The 15163-nt window shown below is 45.4% G+C and overlaps 1 protein-coding gene across 2 annotated transcripts in view; it reads left to right on the forward strand.

The window, feature by feature from the left end:
• DNAJC16 (DnaJ heat shock protein family (Hsp40) member C16) overlaps positions 1-15163 on the forward strand; it is a 31169-nt gene that overhangs the window by 11706 nt on the left and 4300 nt on the right. Inside the window, exons 5-14 of one of the 2 annotated variants that reach the window (XM_037498254.2) lie at positions 2774-2958; positions 4732-4836; positions 5574-5732; positions 10647-10777; positions 11330-11513; positions 12245-12427; positions 12571-12647; positions 13882-13962; positions 14067-14165; positions 14657-14827. In XM_037498254.2, the coding sequence (XP_037354151.1) occupies positions 2774-2958; positions 4732-4836; positions 5574-5732; positions 10647-10777; positions 11330-11513; positions 12245-12427; positions 12571-12647; positions 13882-13962; positions 14067-14165; positions 14657-14827 (1375 nt within the window). The other variant, XM_037498255.2, reaches the window with a different exon arrangement.

Consider the following 15163-nt stretch of genomic DNA (forward strand, 5'->3'; position numbering starts at 1 on the left):
CCTCCAGTGTTCACTCTGTTTTACTACTGCTTTACTACTGCTTTTACTACTGCTTCAGAAATAAGTAAAACCTGGTCCATGGAAACTCACACAGGGCCCTCAGTGCCGGAAGGAGGTGCCAGCACTGACCACCAGCATCCAGGGGGGTTAAGGGTCTTGAAATTGAGCCTCTTATTAGGGACACCCAGTTTGGATGATGACGCTGTGATAGTTCATCACGACTTCTTTCTGAAAAAGGAGGAGTAATTCCTCTCCTTCAGGGAACTGCTGAGGATGGCACCATTTTCTACTGTTCAGGGTAAGGGTTTGCCTGGATATTGGTGGGGGAAATTTTTCCTTCTGCTTTAGCCCCATATCCTCGATTTTGATAGTTTACTTCCTGACAGGCTTGTGTTAAGGCAGATTTGACAGCGATGTTTTCTTCCAGTTGACTCAGTTCCGTCCCTTAAGGCATGCATAGGAGTGGAAGGAATGAATATGTGTATGCTACGGAGGGGGGCAGAAAGAATTGGCAAAAAATATATACAGTAAGGGGCCTCCCCTGGTGGTGCAGCAGTTGAGCGCTGAGCTGCGAAGCTGCCCGCAGCCTCTGCAGCATTGGTTCGATCCCCGGCCACCGGCGAGGGTCCTGCATGGTGCACAGACCTCTCCTGCTGCCCGCTGCTCCCCTAGCAGTGTATTTCATCAGTCTGCCTGTTCTGTTCCCCGCTCTGGCTCTGGTGAATTCTCACACCCTCCCGCGCTTCTGACAGTACCCAGTGCTTGTATATATAAATAAATAAATCTTTTAAAAAAATGTACAGTGAGGATTAGATCAGGATAGCAAATAGTATGTGTGCCTCTAGACGGAGGCGCGACACGGAGGTGCTTAGTGCCATATAGAAAGAAGATTTTCAGAGCCTCAAAAAAGGAGACTTAGCTCCAGAACATCCAGTCTGGAGTCTTGTTCTGTGATGTTATCAGCTCTGCAATCTGGACTGTGATGTCTAAGGCTCCCCTTTTCCTGCCCTTTAGAAATTCCAAAGGTAGCAGTCAGTAGATTTGTTTAGTCTACTCAGCAATTTTTAATTTTAATATCAAGTTTATGATCCCTGCCATTTACTCAGCAGTTCCTTACTTAGAATTCATCAATCAGGAGATGATCCCACAAGTGTGTATGGAAAAATTTGGCACAAGGATGCCCATCAGATAGTCCTTACACTGGTGAGAGGCAGGGATCACCCAGTGTGCAGCTTTGCAGGTCGATGGCCCAGCCTTGGGGTGCTCCAGCTACGGGCCAGGCTCTGATCTGGTGCTCAGGACATATCAGGCTTCCTGAAGCTCACATCTAGCAGGAAAAAACAGACAGTACTGGGAGGGCTGAGGAAGGAGAGCATATGAGGAGCTGGAAGGTGGTAAATGCTGTGTGCAAGGGAGAGTGAGCAAGTGAGGGGGATCCTGAATGTGGGGAACAATGCTCCAGATGTGGCAGCTGGGTGGGCCTCCTCCCACAGGACTTGCCGTTGTACTCCTTACAGGTGTCTGGAGACACACACCGGGCAAAGGCAACTGCCAGTGACCACATCACAAAGGTCTTGTCGGCCTTTGTCAAGATTGTGAGTTTTATTCGTGAAACAGGGAGTTTTTGCAGGTTGGACAGAGGAGTGGCTGAAGATGTGTGTGTTCAAGAGGGAAGAGCCTGGTCTCTATGTTGAGCACAGACTGTGAGAGATGGAGACACAATAACCAGGTTATTGCAGCAGCCCAGGGAGAAGGACTAAGAGGGAAACGCAGGAAAGCAGGGAGAGACGACACAGTGAATTCATGGTATATTTTGAAAACAGGATCAACAAGACTTGCTGACAGATTGGATGTGGGGGGTGAGAGACAACTTAAGATTCCAGCCCAACTATGGGAAGGAGGGAGCTGCCATCCACGGAAATGGAGGCCTGGGCGGAACAGATTTTTTTGGAAATACAAAGCTTGAGAAGCCTGTTAGACATCTAGAAGAAAGTGTATTTGCCAACTATTAATATTTTCTGCTTCTCTAGTGTTTGCAGAGTAACCAGTCCTTCAAATATATTTATTGAATGAAAGAACAAGGAGTTATTCAAGTCTTAAGTGAAATAAGTGTCAGATTATCCCTTTTTATTTATAAAAAGGGATACACGTACGTATACACGTATACACGCACATATGTGTATACACGCACACATCTACATATTTGTGAAAGGGAAGGTATAAACCTAACAAAACATTGATAGTGACTATATCAAATATGGCTTTTGAGTGATTTTGGCTTAATTTCTTTCTCTGAGCCGATTTTCTAACATCTCTATGAGATCATCTCTATACAAGGGAGCCTTGCTGTGAAGGGCTGAGAAGATTGTGACCTTTCTAGCCTGTCAACAAATAAACCTGTTTTTTTGCAACCACCGCCAAGTTGTTGAACCTTTGGATTGCTTACAGGTTTTGTTCTTTATGACTAAGAGTCACTGAGAACAGATTGCTGTCCTTTCTCTTGGAGGATTTCCTCATGGTATACCCCCCATATTAGAAATAACCGCTGAGAGAGATGAAGATTTGTAGCTCTTGTTACCTTGCCAGATTGCTCTGCAGAAAAACTGAACCAAGTTAGAATCCCAGCCATGAAAGAATGCTGGGCAGTGTGTTAGGAAAGCTCTCACCCCTACTAGGTTGGAATTTGATTTCAGTTTCACAGTGAAAAGTCACCTCACGTTTCCTTAGCTGCGGGGCATAGAAAGGCTTCATAGAGGGCTTCCATGCTTTGCAGGCGTAGGAATCGGCGTGGTGCACGCTGGGTATGAGAGACGCCTGGCTCATCACCTGGGAGCACACAGCACCCCCTCCATCCTGGGAATCATAAACGGCAAGATTTCCTTCTTCCATAACGCAGTTGTCCGTGAGAACCTCCGGCAGTTTGTGGAGAGTCTTCTTCCGGGAAACTTGGTGGAGAAAGTAAGTGCCGGGGAGGGGAGCCTGGCTGCAGTAACTTCCCCAGTGCCTGGGCCTGCTGACGGCCCCGAACACGCTCTGTGCTCACCTCAGACCTGAGTTGCATTTTGAGTTGGACAAATATATGTGCATTTAACTAGTCTCTCAAACTAGATCATTGAAATGTCTGTCGGAGGCTGAAAATGGAAACAGATAAGGTAGAGAGATGGAAAGAAACCAACTCTGTTAGTAACTACTGTGCAGATTGACACTGTCACAGGGATCTGAGACTAAATGACAGGGACTGTGTTCTGAACCAAAAATTCCATCACAATGCAGGGCGAAGGATTTCTTTCCCACTCGTGAATTTATTTATTTAACAATATTTTCTGTAGGAAAGTATTCAAGTTGTTCCATTTGGTTATATATTTAGTGAGCATATCTACAAAATACATCAGGTTCCATGAAGTCAAATAGTATTTTGGAACATTCAAAAAATACAGTGATGCAACAGTATGAAGAAAATTCACAAAGATCAAACTTAAGAAGCCAGGCCCCAAGAGCTCATGCTAGTTGATGAGTTTTATATTTAAGAAGCATGTGATGTTTTTCCCCCAGCATCTCAGGTTAGAGATCAGAGGAACTAGAGCAGGATTCTTACTTTGCTTTCAGTTATTTGTTCCTTTCACAATACCAGGGAGAGCAAACATACAGACATTCCATCACATTTCTACCTACCAGAATCATTGTCCACGCAAAGTAGTTGTTGGCCTTAGCTTGAAAGGAAATTGCCAAAGAGCAGCACAGGCTCCTGAAATAATGATAAGATGTCCTGACAGTTCTCAGACCTTGATAAAGTATCTTCTGCATCGGGCACCGTGATATGTGTTGAGTATACTTTTCGAGGGGCTCCCAGTCTGGCAGGTGATTATTTCCATCTGACATTTTGTGAACCCACCTTAAGGATTTGGGAGATGACACCCGTCCTGAGTTTGCCAGGTGGGGAGACAGGTGGGGAATGAGTCCCAGGCAGGCAGAGGTGTGGAGACATGCAGCAGCCTGCTGTGTAAGGCATGGTCCCCAGTGGCAGTTGAGGGTGGGTCGGAAGCTTACCTGGAATCTCACTTGAGGAGCTGAGAGGGCCATGCCCTTTGAGGAGCAGGGTCTGTAGGGAGCAGCCAGGGAGGTAAGCACAGCAATAAAGGGACAGGTAGAGGTTTTGCGTGGATCATTCACCACACACACTTTGTGGAACTACTATCAAAAACTTCTAGGTAGAAATTTAATTTATTTATGTTTGTGATTTGTTCTTTTAGGAATATTTTAAGGCATGAACAGGAGAACAAAATTCAGATGACAATAAATGAAATTATGTAATGCATGCATGGGGTGGGCCAGCTCACTTTTATGTAAGCCATTTTGTTCCTTTGTGTATTTTAGGCCATTTTAAAAGCGCACTTGTCGCATTGTCAGCTGTGGGTTAGTAGATGAACGAGTGCACTCTAGAATTAAGCAAGAACCAACTTTGAACATTCGGTTTATTTATATTATGGTCAGTAATTGTTTCCGTTTGAAGGACTGTGATTTCAGTCTGTAAGAGTTGGAACAAATGTAAATACGAAGTCAATCTCTGTTCTTTTAGTGTTATTCAAATGAAGGCAAAAACAATAGGTGTCTGCATTTTTTTTTTAACAGAACAACCTTACACATAAGTGATTTTTGTCTAACTTCAGGCAGGATTATAACAGAATGATTAAAAATTAAATACTGACACCAACATCCTCTTTTCCATTTAAGGTTACAAGTAAAAATTATGTCCGATTCCTCTCTGGCTGGCAGCAGGAGAATAAACCACACGTCCTTCTGTTTGACCAAATGCCCGTTGTCCCACTGTTGTACAAGGTACTTCATATGCCGGGGTATTGTTTTCTCTTAATTTGGTGGGAAGAACTGGTAGCCTGATTGTCTTTTCCGTAAGTAACAGCTTATTCTCCCATAAGAAATGTTTCAAAGTCAAAAATCTGTTTTAACCACCATGCTGAGCACCTATTGATGTCATTGCTATGCTAGCATGTTCCACACACACAATACCACGTGGTGTCGAGAGAAGCCAACGATACAGCTATTTTTTGACCCAGACACTAAAGCTCAGAGGTGATGACCGACTTACCCAAGGTCTCTCCATAGCGTGATAAATAACAATCCTCTGGAAGCCGCTTTGACCCAACTACTCACCCCCTGCAGGATACTGTGTGACCCTAGATGCCCTTCTAGCACACCAGGTTGTCACAGTGACCTGAGATGGGGACAGTGTGTCCTGCCCAGCCCCAGGCACAGTCACTGCATTCCTACATAATTGAAGGACCAGTCATTTCTCAAACACACCTACCTCCCACCCAGCACAGAGCTCAGTAACACAAATATTTTCTGTCCGTGAATAAAAGGATTAGTTGTGTTTGGCTTTCTTGGCATCATTTCCATGCATGGAGCACCCAAGAATTCCTGCCAGTGTCCAAGGTGCAGATGTCAGGTATACAGCAGGCAACATCTCCACCTGCTGATATGAACAGGTCATGCTTGGTTTATAACTCAGATGCTGTGCCTGCATGTAATTTCCTCCTTTTGCGATGCCCTGACAGTTGACCGCTTTTGCATACAAAGACTATTTGTCGTTTGGATATGTGTGCGTGGGCTTGAGAGGGGCGGAAGAGATGACGCGGCAGTACAACGTCAACGTCTACACCCCCACCCTGCTGATCTTCAAAGAGCACGCAGACAAGCCCGCCGATGGTCTCCAGGTATGCGAGTCCCCTTGGGTCTCCAGGTATGCGAGTCCCCTTGGGTCTCCATGTATGCGAGTCCCCTTGCTCCCCCATTGTGCCTGCAGCCTCCAGAATAAACACACAGCAAAACTGAGCAACGCAAGTGAGGGGAAGGAGAAACTAGTTTGAGGGTTTTTCCTTGAGAAGCACAAAGTATGAAAACAAGTTTGTTTTTTATCAAACTTGACACTGTTTTGCTAAAGAAATTCTCTTTTGACAGAAAGCAGAATGGTTGTCTTGGGGGTGGGGCAGCAGGAAACTGGGAGTTAGTGTTTGGGAAGATGAAGGTTCTGGAGTGACTGGCGGTGATGCTGGCTGAACAGTATGAGTGTACTTTGGGTCAGAAGATTATACACTTAAGGATGGTTAAATGGTAAATTTCATGCTGCATATTTTACCACAGTAATAAATAATCTCTAAAGTACTCCTGTTAGAAAGTCAATAATCTCTTTATAAAATAAATTACAAAGAGAAATTTGAATTATAAAACTCCAGTAATAAAAATTCAGGACTAAGAAAGCAACCATAATCTAAGTTGGGGAATGTGTCAGTGAATATTTATTTTGACCTTAGGATGGAGAAGGGCATTGTGGAAAATCTTGCTGGAAAATGTTATCAATTTTAAATTTTTAATTTAATTTTTTTAAAGATTTATTTATTTATGCATACAAGAGCTGGGGTACAGGCCAGAGGTACTTGGGGGTGAGAGGATTCACCAGAGACAGAATGGGGAACAAAGCAGGCAGATTGACCAAAGTACACTGCTGAGGGGAGCAGCAGGCGAGTCAGGAGAGGTGTGCTGTGCCATGTGGGTTGCTCCCTGGCCGGCTGGGGGTTCAAACTGGTGCTGGAGAGGCTGCGGACAGCTTCATAGGTAGCGTCTTAACCCCTTGCGCCACCAGGAAGGCCCTAAATTTTTAATTTTAAATGATAACTTCAAGCCTTTATTTAAGTTCTTTAAATTTTAAAGTTAACAGCCAATATAAAAAAGAAATACCTTGAACTTCTCACGAGCTTCTTCTAATCAAGGAAATCACCCCAAAACTTTTAGAAAATGACTACTTCATGGGTACAGGGTTTTCTTTTGGAGTGACGAAAATGTTTTGGAACTAGGTAGAGGTGTTGAGTATACAGCATGGTGAAGGTGCTACTTTAAATGGTTCATTTCACCTCAAGAAAAATGGGCTAGAGCATATAAATAACTCCTACAAATCTTTAACAGAAAAGGCAAACAATCCAGCAGAAACATGACCTGACAGGCTTGTCACAGAAGGGGGCGTCCTAAGGCCCACACACCCATGAGTAGACGCTCAGCTTCAGGTATCCAGCTCAGAAGAGGGCAGTAGGGCCAGCTCAGAAGAGGCCAGTGGGCAAGGATGCAGAGCAGTGAGCCTTTTCAAAGGACTGGCAGAAATGCAAGCTGGCACCTCTGCCTTGGAGGACACGTTTTCCAACAAAGCTGGAGCTTTGCACCTTCGGCAAGCCAGTGTTTTACATTTAGGTTCCGGGGCAGCAGTTTCCCCCTTATCTTTTATTGTTTGGATCTGGGGCAAATATCTTCCCCCATTCTGTACCTTGTCTTTTCATTTTTTCTCTGGTACCCCCTTTTTAAAATTATTTGTTGAAGTCTGATACACGTATGGAAAGCTGTACAAACCTGCATCCCAAGTGTGGAGCTCAGTGAATTTCCACAAAAAGAATACGTCCCGGGGCCTCCCCAGTGGCGCAGCAGTTGAGCGCTGGGTTGCAAAGCTGCCTGCAGCCACTGCAGCACCGGTTCAATCCCCAGCTGCCAGGTGAGGGTCCCACATGGTGCGCAGACCTCTCCTGCCGCTCGCTGCTCCCCTCAGCAGTGTACTTTGTCAGTCTGCCTGCTCTGCTCCCCGCTCTGGCTCTGATGAATTCTCTCACCCTCCCGCGCTTCTGACTGAACCCAGTGCTTGTATAAATAAATACATAAATCTTTAAAAAAAAAAAAGGAATACATCCCTCTACCTCGCCTGGGTAAAGAAGTAAAATATCATCAACCAAAGTTCCCCTCTGCCTCCCTCCCAACCACTTTTCCTTCCCAAACATCTGCTCTGTCCATCTTTCTAGCACCATAGATTAATTTTGCCTGTGTTTGAATGTTATATAAGTGGAATCAGGTTGTATTTATCTCTTGCATCTGGCTGTTGACATATATTTATGAGGTCAATGCATGTCGTACTGCAGAAGTTGGTATGAATATAATCTGTCCACTCACTCTACTTATGGACACACCTTTGGGGTTTCCAGTTTGGAATTATCTGTCTAATTATGCTATGAATATAGTCCTGTATTTGGCGTCTATTTATTTATATTTATTTCTGCATACAAGAACTGGGGTGTAGGCCAGAGGTGCAAGGGTTGAGAGGATTTACCAGAGAGAGAGTGGGGAGCAGAACAGGCAGCTCTACTTAAATACACTGCTGAGGGGAGCAGCGGGCAAGTCAAGAGAGGTCTGCAGTGCCAGATCTGGGTAGCTCCCTGGCTGGGAAGCGAACTCTTGCTACAGTGGCTGTCGATAGCTTCATAGTGCTGTGTCTTAACCCCTTGAGTCACCAGGGAGGCCCTGTATTGCTTTGTTGAAGTCAGTTTTGGGCGAATAGACATCCTGACAAAATTGAGCCTTCACTGTGAGCCAACATCGCCTGTCAGTTTCATCTGTCATTTGTTCGGGTCTCCTGTCATATGTTTCCATATGGACTTATCATTTTCTCCATAAAGATCTTTTTTTCCTAGCTTATTTCTAGCTACCCCAGATTCTTTTATACTGTTGACAAGGTTATCTTTTTCACTGTTTTTGTTTGCCGATATTAAGTAACATAGCTGATTTTTAAGTATTGACTGATTCCAGCAACCTTGCTGAACGCTTACTGATTCAGGTAACTTACCTGTACCATCGTTTGGCTTTGCTGAGTCTGCAGTCACAACATCTGAGATTCATGACAATTTTGCTTCTTTCACCAGCCCCTGCTTTCTTTTTCGTACCATAGTGCTGACCTCTGGTGTAGTGATGGGGCACCTTTGTTCTTAATTTCCATCACCCCGACAAGCACAATGTTTGATAAAGAAGGCTCCCTTCGAGTCATTGCTAAGAGTTTTAACTGCCAATGGTATTAATCTTTATCGATTGGTTTTTCTACACCCACTAGGGTCATCCTGAGTTTTTTTCTTTAATCTTCTATAATATTAAATCTTATTAAATCATATTTCATTTGAACTGATATTCTTGAGAAAAGCCCAGCAGGATCAAGATGTGTATTATGCCTTCAGTGTTTTGCTGGATTCTGTTTGCTAACATTTTAAGATGTTTTTTATTTGAATTCAGAAATAAGATTGATTTCCAACTTCTCTCTCTCCTGACACCCTCATGGGCTTTACATCCTGAAGTGAATTGGAGGTTCTCTCTCTTTCTCTGTCCCTCTCCATCTCTCTCCCCCCTTCCTTCCCATTCTCCCTCAGGAAGACTTGATATAACATTGGGGTGTTCTGGAGAGTTTCACCGAGACCATCTACACCACCATCTATTGAGTTTGTGTTTAAGGAAAGACTTGCCTACCGATTCGCCTTCTTTAATGGTTATAGGACTCTAAGCTTTCTGGGGCTGGTTGGTTTGTTGTTTTTGGTTTGGCTTTTGATATTGCTCTATTTTTTTTTTAGGAAATTTTCAAATTTGAATAACTTTTTAGACTTCCTCAACATAGGCGGTGATTCCTCCTTGTCATCCTTGACTGTGGTGACTTGTGCCTACTCTTGTTTCCAGAGTTTACTTTCCCAGGGGTTTGTTGATTTTTTATTAGCTCTTCCAAAGACCCAGTTTTGCCTTTGTTATTCTCATTATATATTCGTTTGTTTCATTGCTTCCTATTTTTATCTTTATTTTCTCCTTTCCACTTTGGTGTGTTGGCTGTTTCTTTTTAGCTTCTCAATATGGGTGCCTAGTTCATTAATTTCTTTTCTATCATATTCACTTTAACATTACCCTGCAAGTACGATTTTATCTGTATCACAAAAAAATTTTTTTTTAGGAAAGAGCCGGAGTAAAGGCCAGATGTGCGGGAGGGTGAGAGGATTCACCAGAGACTGAGCAGGGAACAGAACAGGCAGGCTGATGAAATATACTGCTGAGGGGAGCAGTGGGCGAGACAGGCGAGGTCTGCTCACCATGTGGGTTGCTCCAAGGCCGGCGGGGATCGAACTGGCACTGTAGAGCCTGCAGACAGCTTCACAGTGCTGCGCTCAACCACCTGCGCCACCAGGGAGGCCTCTGCATCACAAAATTTTTAAAGTTATATTTTCACTAGCCATTCAAATTCAAAATATTTTCCAATATATTATACCCTTTCTGCTTAGATCAGAGTTACTCAGAGTGTTTCTTAATTTCTAAACATGTTTATATCTAATATCGGTTTCTAGACTAAACTGTAAAGAATTTCCATCCTCTGAAATGTGTGAATGTTAACAATAGCGCCATACAGCTGTGTAGTCTGTCTCTTCCACTTAGTAGCATTGTTATTCTGGTTGGCTATAAATTGTTTGCTTTGCTATACATCATAGATGGAAGTTAATTTGCCTAAAATTCAAAACGATTGACTTTTTAACTGCTGGCATCAAAGCAGTATACAGAAGTTCTCCAACAAAGATTTTTCTTTTGACCTGAAATAACTTCATCATCGCTTTCAGCCCTACATTGCTGAAACGGGTCGCCACACGTTTATTTGCTCAAACAGCTCTGACTTACTTGGTTATATGACTTTAGCCGGGGTCATATTACAGTAGCCTGCCATTTTTATTAAGCTTGTAATTTAAACCCACTTGCCGTGAGAGAACAGAATAAAAATCAACTGTTTCTTGTTTTTTCTGCAGGCCCGAGGTATGAAGAAGCAAGCCATTGATGACTTCATCACCCAGAACAAGTACCTACTGGCAGCCAGGCTCACCAGCCAGAAGCTGTTCCATGAACTCTGCCCCGTGAAACGGTCTCACCGACAGAGGAAGTAAGGACCCGGGGTTTTGCCTCTGCTTGTCATTGCAGTAGAGGGGCCAAGTCACCTTTCCCTGCAGGACAACTAAACGTCTGCCCTGTGACATTTAATTGCCCAGGGCTCCCACCCCTGGCCCAGTCTCTCTCTCTTTGTTTCTCTTTTCCCATAACACTTGTCCCTGCCCGTCACTGATAAGACTGTTATCTGTTTTCCCCACTGAAATGTAAGTTCCACATGAGCGAGAACATTGTCTAGCTGACCTTGGATTTAGTGAGTGCTCAGTAACTGTTTAGGAGAAAGACTGGTTAGCTAAACTCTCCACTGGAACCCTTTGGTTTGGGGAAAACATTGCCAGTCTAGAAAAGAAGCAGGTCATGAATGTCTTAGAAACCTCTCACTGGAGACTTCCGGCCTCTGGCTCTCACTAGCCAGGCGTACTCACTGGAGCCAGGCATACTCACCCGTCAAAGATGAGCTCCTTGGTTTCTTCAGCATCACTGCTGTTGCACGTCCCACCTTGGCCTCCGGGCTGGCTGTAAGGTCTTCTCCTTTGTCGTTGTGCAGGTACTGTGTGGTTTTAATCACGGCCGAGGCTGCCAAGTCAAGTAAACCCTTTGAGGCCTTCCTGTCCTTTGCCCTGGCAAACACCCAGGACACGGTTAGGTTCGTGCATGTCTATAGCAATCGGCAGCCGGACTTTGCCAGCACCTTTCTTCCTGATGGTGACGGCCTGCAGGGAAAGGCAGTGGTGAGTTGGATTCTCTGCTGACCCCAGGCTCTCTGTGCTCTGTAAACACGTGGTGCTGGTCACTGTTTCCTCCTTCCTCGGGAGTCTTGAATGCAGAATCCGAGAAATCTCTAAATCCTGATTTGTAAACCTCCTCTTAAAATAGTCTCTCCCTGGTGATCTCACATCCGTACAGCCATGGACCTTCGCAGAAAGCAGCCGTCATTAGAGATTAAGGCTCATCCTTCTCCCCAGTTGCTGCCCATGGCAGGTCCAGTCTTGCAGTACCAGGATGTGAAATCTCCCAGGGCTGCCAGTCCTCTGACTTCATAATTTCTCCTTCCTTTATTTCTGCCCCTTTCACTTCCTCCTAATAGATTTTCCCTTCCTTGGTCATCCCTGTCCAGGAAACCTGAAAATCCTGTCTCTGTCGTTATTGGTAATCATGGAAATGCTATCTAAACAACAGAGGTTTCCTCTACCAAATTTTGTTAGAGGTTATAGTGCAAAGCCTAATGAGAAGAGTCAACTGCCAACAGAAGCTTTGGAAAGTCACCACCAAAGTAATTCCTTTTGTCAGAAAAATTGAAATCTCTTGGAGGTATTCAATATTCATCCATATTTGCGTCACGGCTTGCTGCTGACTTCACTCAGCCCTATTTTCCATCTGCTCTGGGGAAAAAAAAAAAAAAAACTATGGTAACTTAACCATTCTTTTGAGACTAGTAACGATTTCTCTCTTTTCCTCCCAGGTGTCTATCTTAGAACGGCGCAACACTGCAGGAAGGGTGGTCTATAAAACCCTGGAGGACCCCTGGACGGGGAGTGAGAGCGATAAATTCATCCTTTTGGGTTATCTCAACCAGCTGCGGAAAGACCCAGCGCTTCTGTCCTCAGAGGCTGTGCTCCCCGACTTAACCGATGAACTCGCCCCTGTAAGCTCGTGGCCTGGGGCGGGGACACCGGGCAGGGCTTGTGAGCCCCCAGCCCAAGCAGAGTTTCCACAGTGCACAGGGCGGGTTCAGGGAACTTCTTTCTGTGGCTCAGGGGTTCAATCATCATCTGCTTTCTCTCATAGATTTTTCTCCTCCGCTGGCTCTACTCAGCTTCTGGCTACATCTCAGACTGCTGGGATAGCGTGTTTCACAACAACTGGTACGTCCCAGACTGAATGTCTTGTTTTTCTTTGGAAAAAACCCATCCTTTTGATTTCAGGATGTCCTCAGCATAGGCAGGTGGAAGAATGTTTACATGCTTCCTACCACTCTTCCTCTTCTTTCTTTCAATAACTTCACTTTTTTTTATTTGCTGATGGACCCTTCCCCGCTGGTTGGGGATAAAGAATTGCCCCTGGCTGCCCTTCTAGACAGTAGCGCCTGCGGCTGTTCTCCTCATCAGGGCTCCCTTCTCTGGTGCCCAGCACGGGACCTGCCCCTCACAGGCCCAGTGTATAGACAACAGACGAGTCAGTGAATTCATCAGGGAGGGAGAGCACAGCACCCTCCATCACTGAGCTTCCACAGGACAGATCCCATCTCATTCCCTGTGTAGTTCCCAGCACCCAGCACAACTTCCGGAAAATGGCAGGCCGGAAAATGGCAGGCCTTAGATGGTATTTTGGGTGAATAAAATTTTAGAACACCAATTCTAGAGGAAATCTTGGAAATCAACTTTTTCTCCCTACTCTACCCCTCTGGGCCACATCTGATTTATTCTGACCCGGGAAAAAAAAAATCAAAGAAACCATTGCACAGACTCTTTAGTCACCATCAGTAGCCTGGGCATCAGTATGCTCTCGTGCTCACCACTTAAGCTTCTGCCCCACTTTTCCTGCTTCCTTCCACAGACTCTCTAAGCACAGCCTCGTCCACTGAGACACAAAAGCAAGTGTTCAGAATAAGCCATCTGTAGGGCCTCCCTGGTGGCCTAGGTTAGGTTAAGTCTCAGTGCTGTCACTGCTATGGCCTGAGTTCAATCCCCAGCCAGGGAGCTGACCCACTGGCGCAGCAGACCTCTCCTGTCTCGCCCACTGCTCCCCTCAGCAGTGTATTTCAGTAGATCCACCTGTTCTGCTCCCCACTTTGTCTTTAGTGAATCCTCTCACCCTCCCCCAACACGTCTGGCCTGTACCCCAGTTCTTCTATGCAAAACTAAATAATTTTTTTAAAGCCATCTGTGAATTAAAACAGCAAGGGAAAAATCTGTTTTCCCTACCGCCATCCCCAAAAAGCCTATTTATATGAAATTAGAAAGTGTTCATTGGTATGAAAACTTTCTGTTTTGACCTTTTCTTAGTTTGAGCTGGAAAGAAAAAAAATACTAAAATCACCAATTGACACGTCACAGCAGCCTGTTTAGAGCTGACCAGAGTTGGTTCACTTCATTTCAGGAGGGAAATGATGCCTCTGCTGTCCCTGGTCTTCTCTGCGCTCTTCATCCTCTTCGGCACCGTCATCGTGCAGGCGTTCAGGTAGGCGCCTCCGGAGTGTCTTGGGCAGTGCCTCAGGCATGAGCCGCGAAACTCCATGGTGCTTTGTACTCTCTTCCTGTAAAACTCCTTTTCTCATATTTTAGTGACTCAAATGATGAGCGAGAGTCAAACCCTCCAGATAAAGAAGAAGCCCACGAGAAGGCCGGGAAGACTGAGCCAAGCTTCACCAAAGACAGCAGCAGGTTCTCCTGACAGCCCCCACCCACTCAGCAGCAGGCCCACAGGCCTGTAAAGCAGCATTTGACTCCACATATGTGCAAGAACACTGGTTCGCCCTCCTATGGGAGACATAGCTGTAGGGAAGTCGCTGCTGAGTAGCATAGTGAACCCCCAGCGCCTAAGCACAGCCTCTGCTTCTCTCTGCTCAGTGGTGTTGGTGACTCAGGCTGGCATCTGAGTGTGTTAGAGAGATGCTCGATGAGCAGAAGCAGAGAACGGTCATCACCAGCACTGTGTCGATGACCTTCATCCTGTCCTAAAGCTGCCTCTGTCCCAACCGGACAGTAGCGTCTGGAAGTACTTCGCAGGCTGGGCTTGCCAGCTCAGCCCCCTCCTGGCAGCGGGTCAGGCCCAAGGATATTAAGTGATGTGGCTAGTCTGGTTAGAACAAAGCATTTTCTTCTGCTTATTCCTTTTAAAAGTAACATCTTAATTCCTCAATATTTCTCCATAGCAAGATTCCTAAAAAAGGCTTCGTCGAGGTGACTGAACTCACAGATGTCACATATACCAGTAACTTGGTGCGCCTGAGGCCAGGCCACATGAACGTGGTCCTCATCCTGTCGAACTCCACCAAGACCAGCCTCTTACAGAAATTTGCTCTGGAGGTCTACACATTCACTGGGTAGGCTTCTGGGCTTGGCGGGAGAGGTGTGTGTGTGAGAGAGAGAGCACAAACATTCAGGTAGAGAGGGACCAGAGGCAAAGTACATTCTATCCTCTCTGACTAGAAGGGAATTTGTCTGCAGGAGATGTTGACCTTCACCCAAAAATCTAAGCCATCATGGGGAGGCCCTTTCCCCCTTGGCTTCATGTCCTGTTGACTGTGAGCAGAACTGCTTCTGTCTTCTCTCCTCAGCCCTCAGGAAACCAACTTTTCTCTAGCTTTGGGCATTTTCCTGAAACCAGAGCAACAAGTGGCCCCCAGCAGGAGATGGGAAAATGGATGAGTGGTGCAGGC

Source organism: Talpa occidentalis, unplaced genomic scaffold (assembly GCF_014898055.3).
Source record: "Talpa occidentalis isolate TD23 unplaced genomic scaffold, MPIMG_talOcc4v2.1 talOcc4.9, whole genome shotgun sequence".
NCBI classification, from domain to species: domain Eukaryota; kingdom Metazoa; phylum Chordata; class Mammalia; order Eulipotyphla; family Talpidae; genus Talpa; species Talpa occidentalis.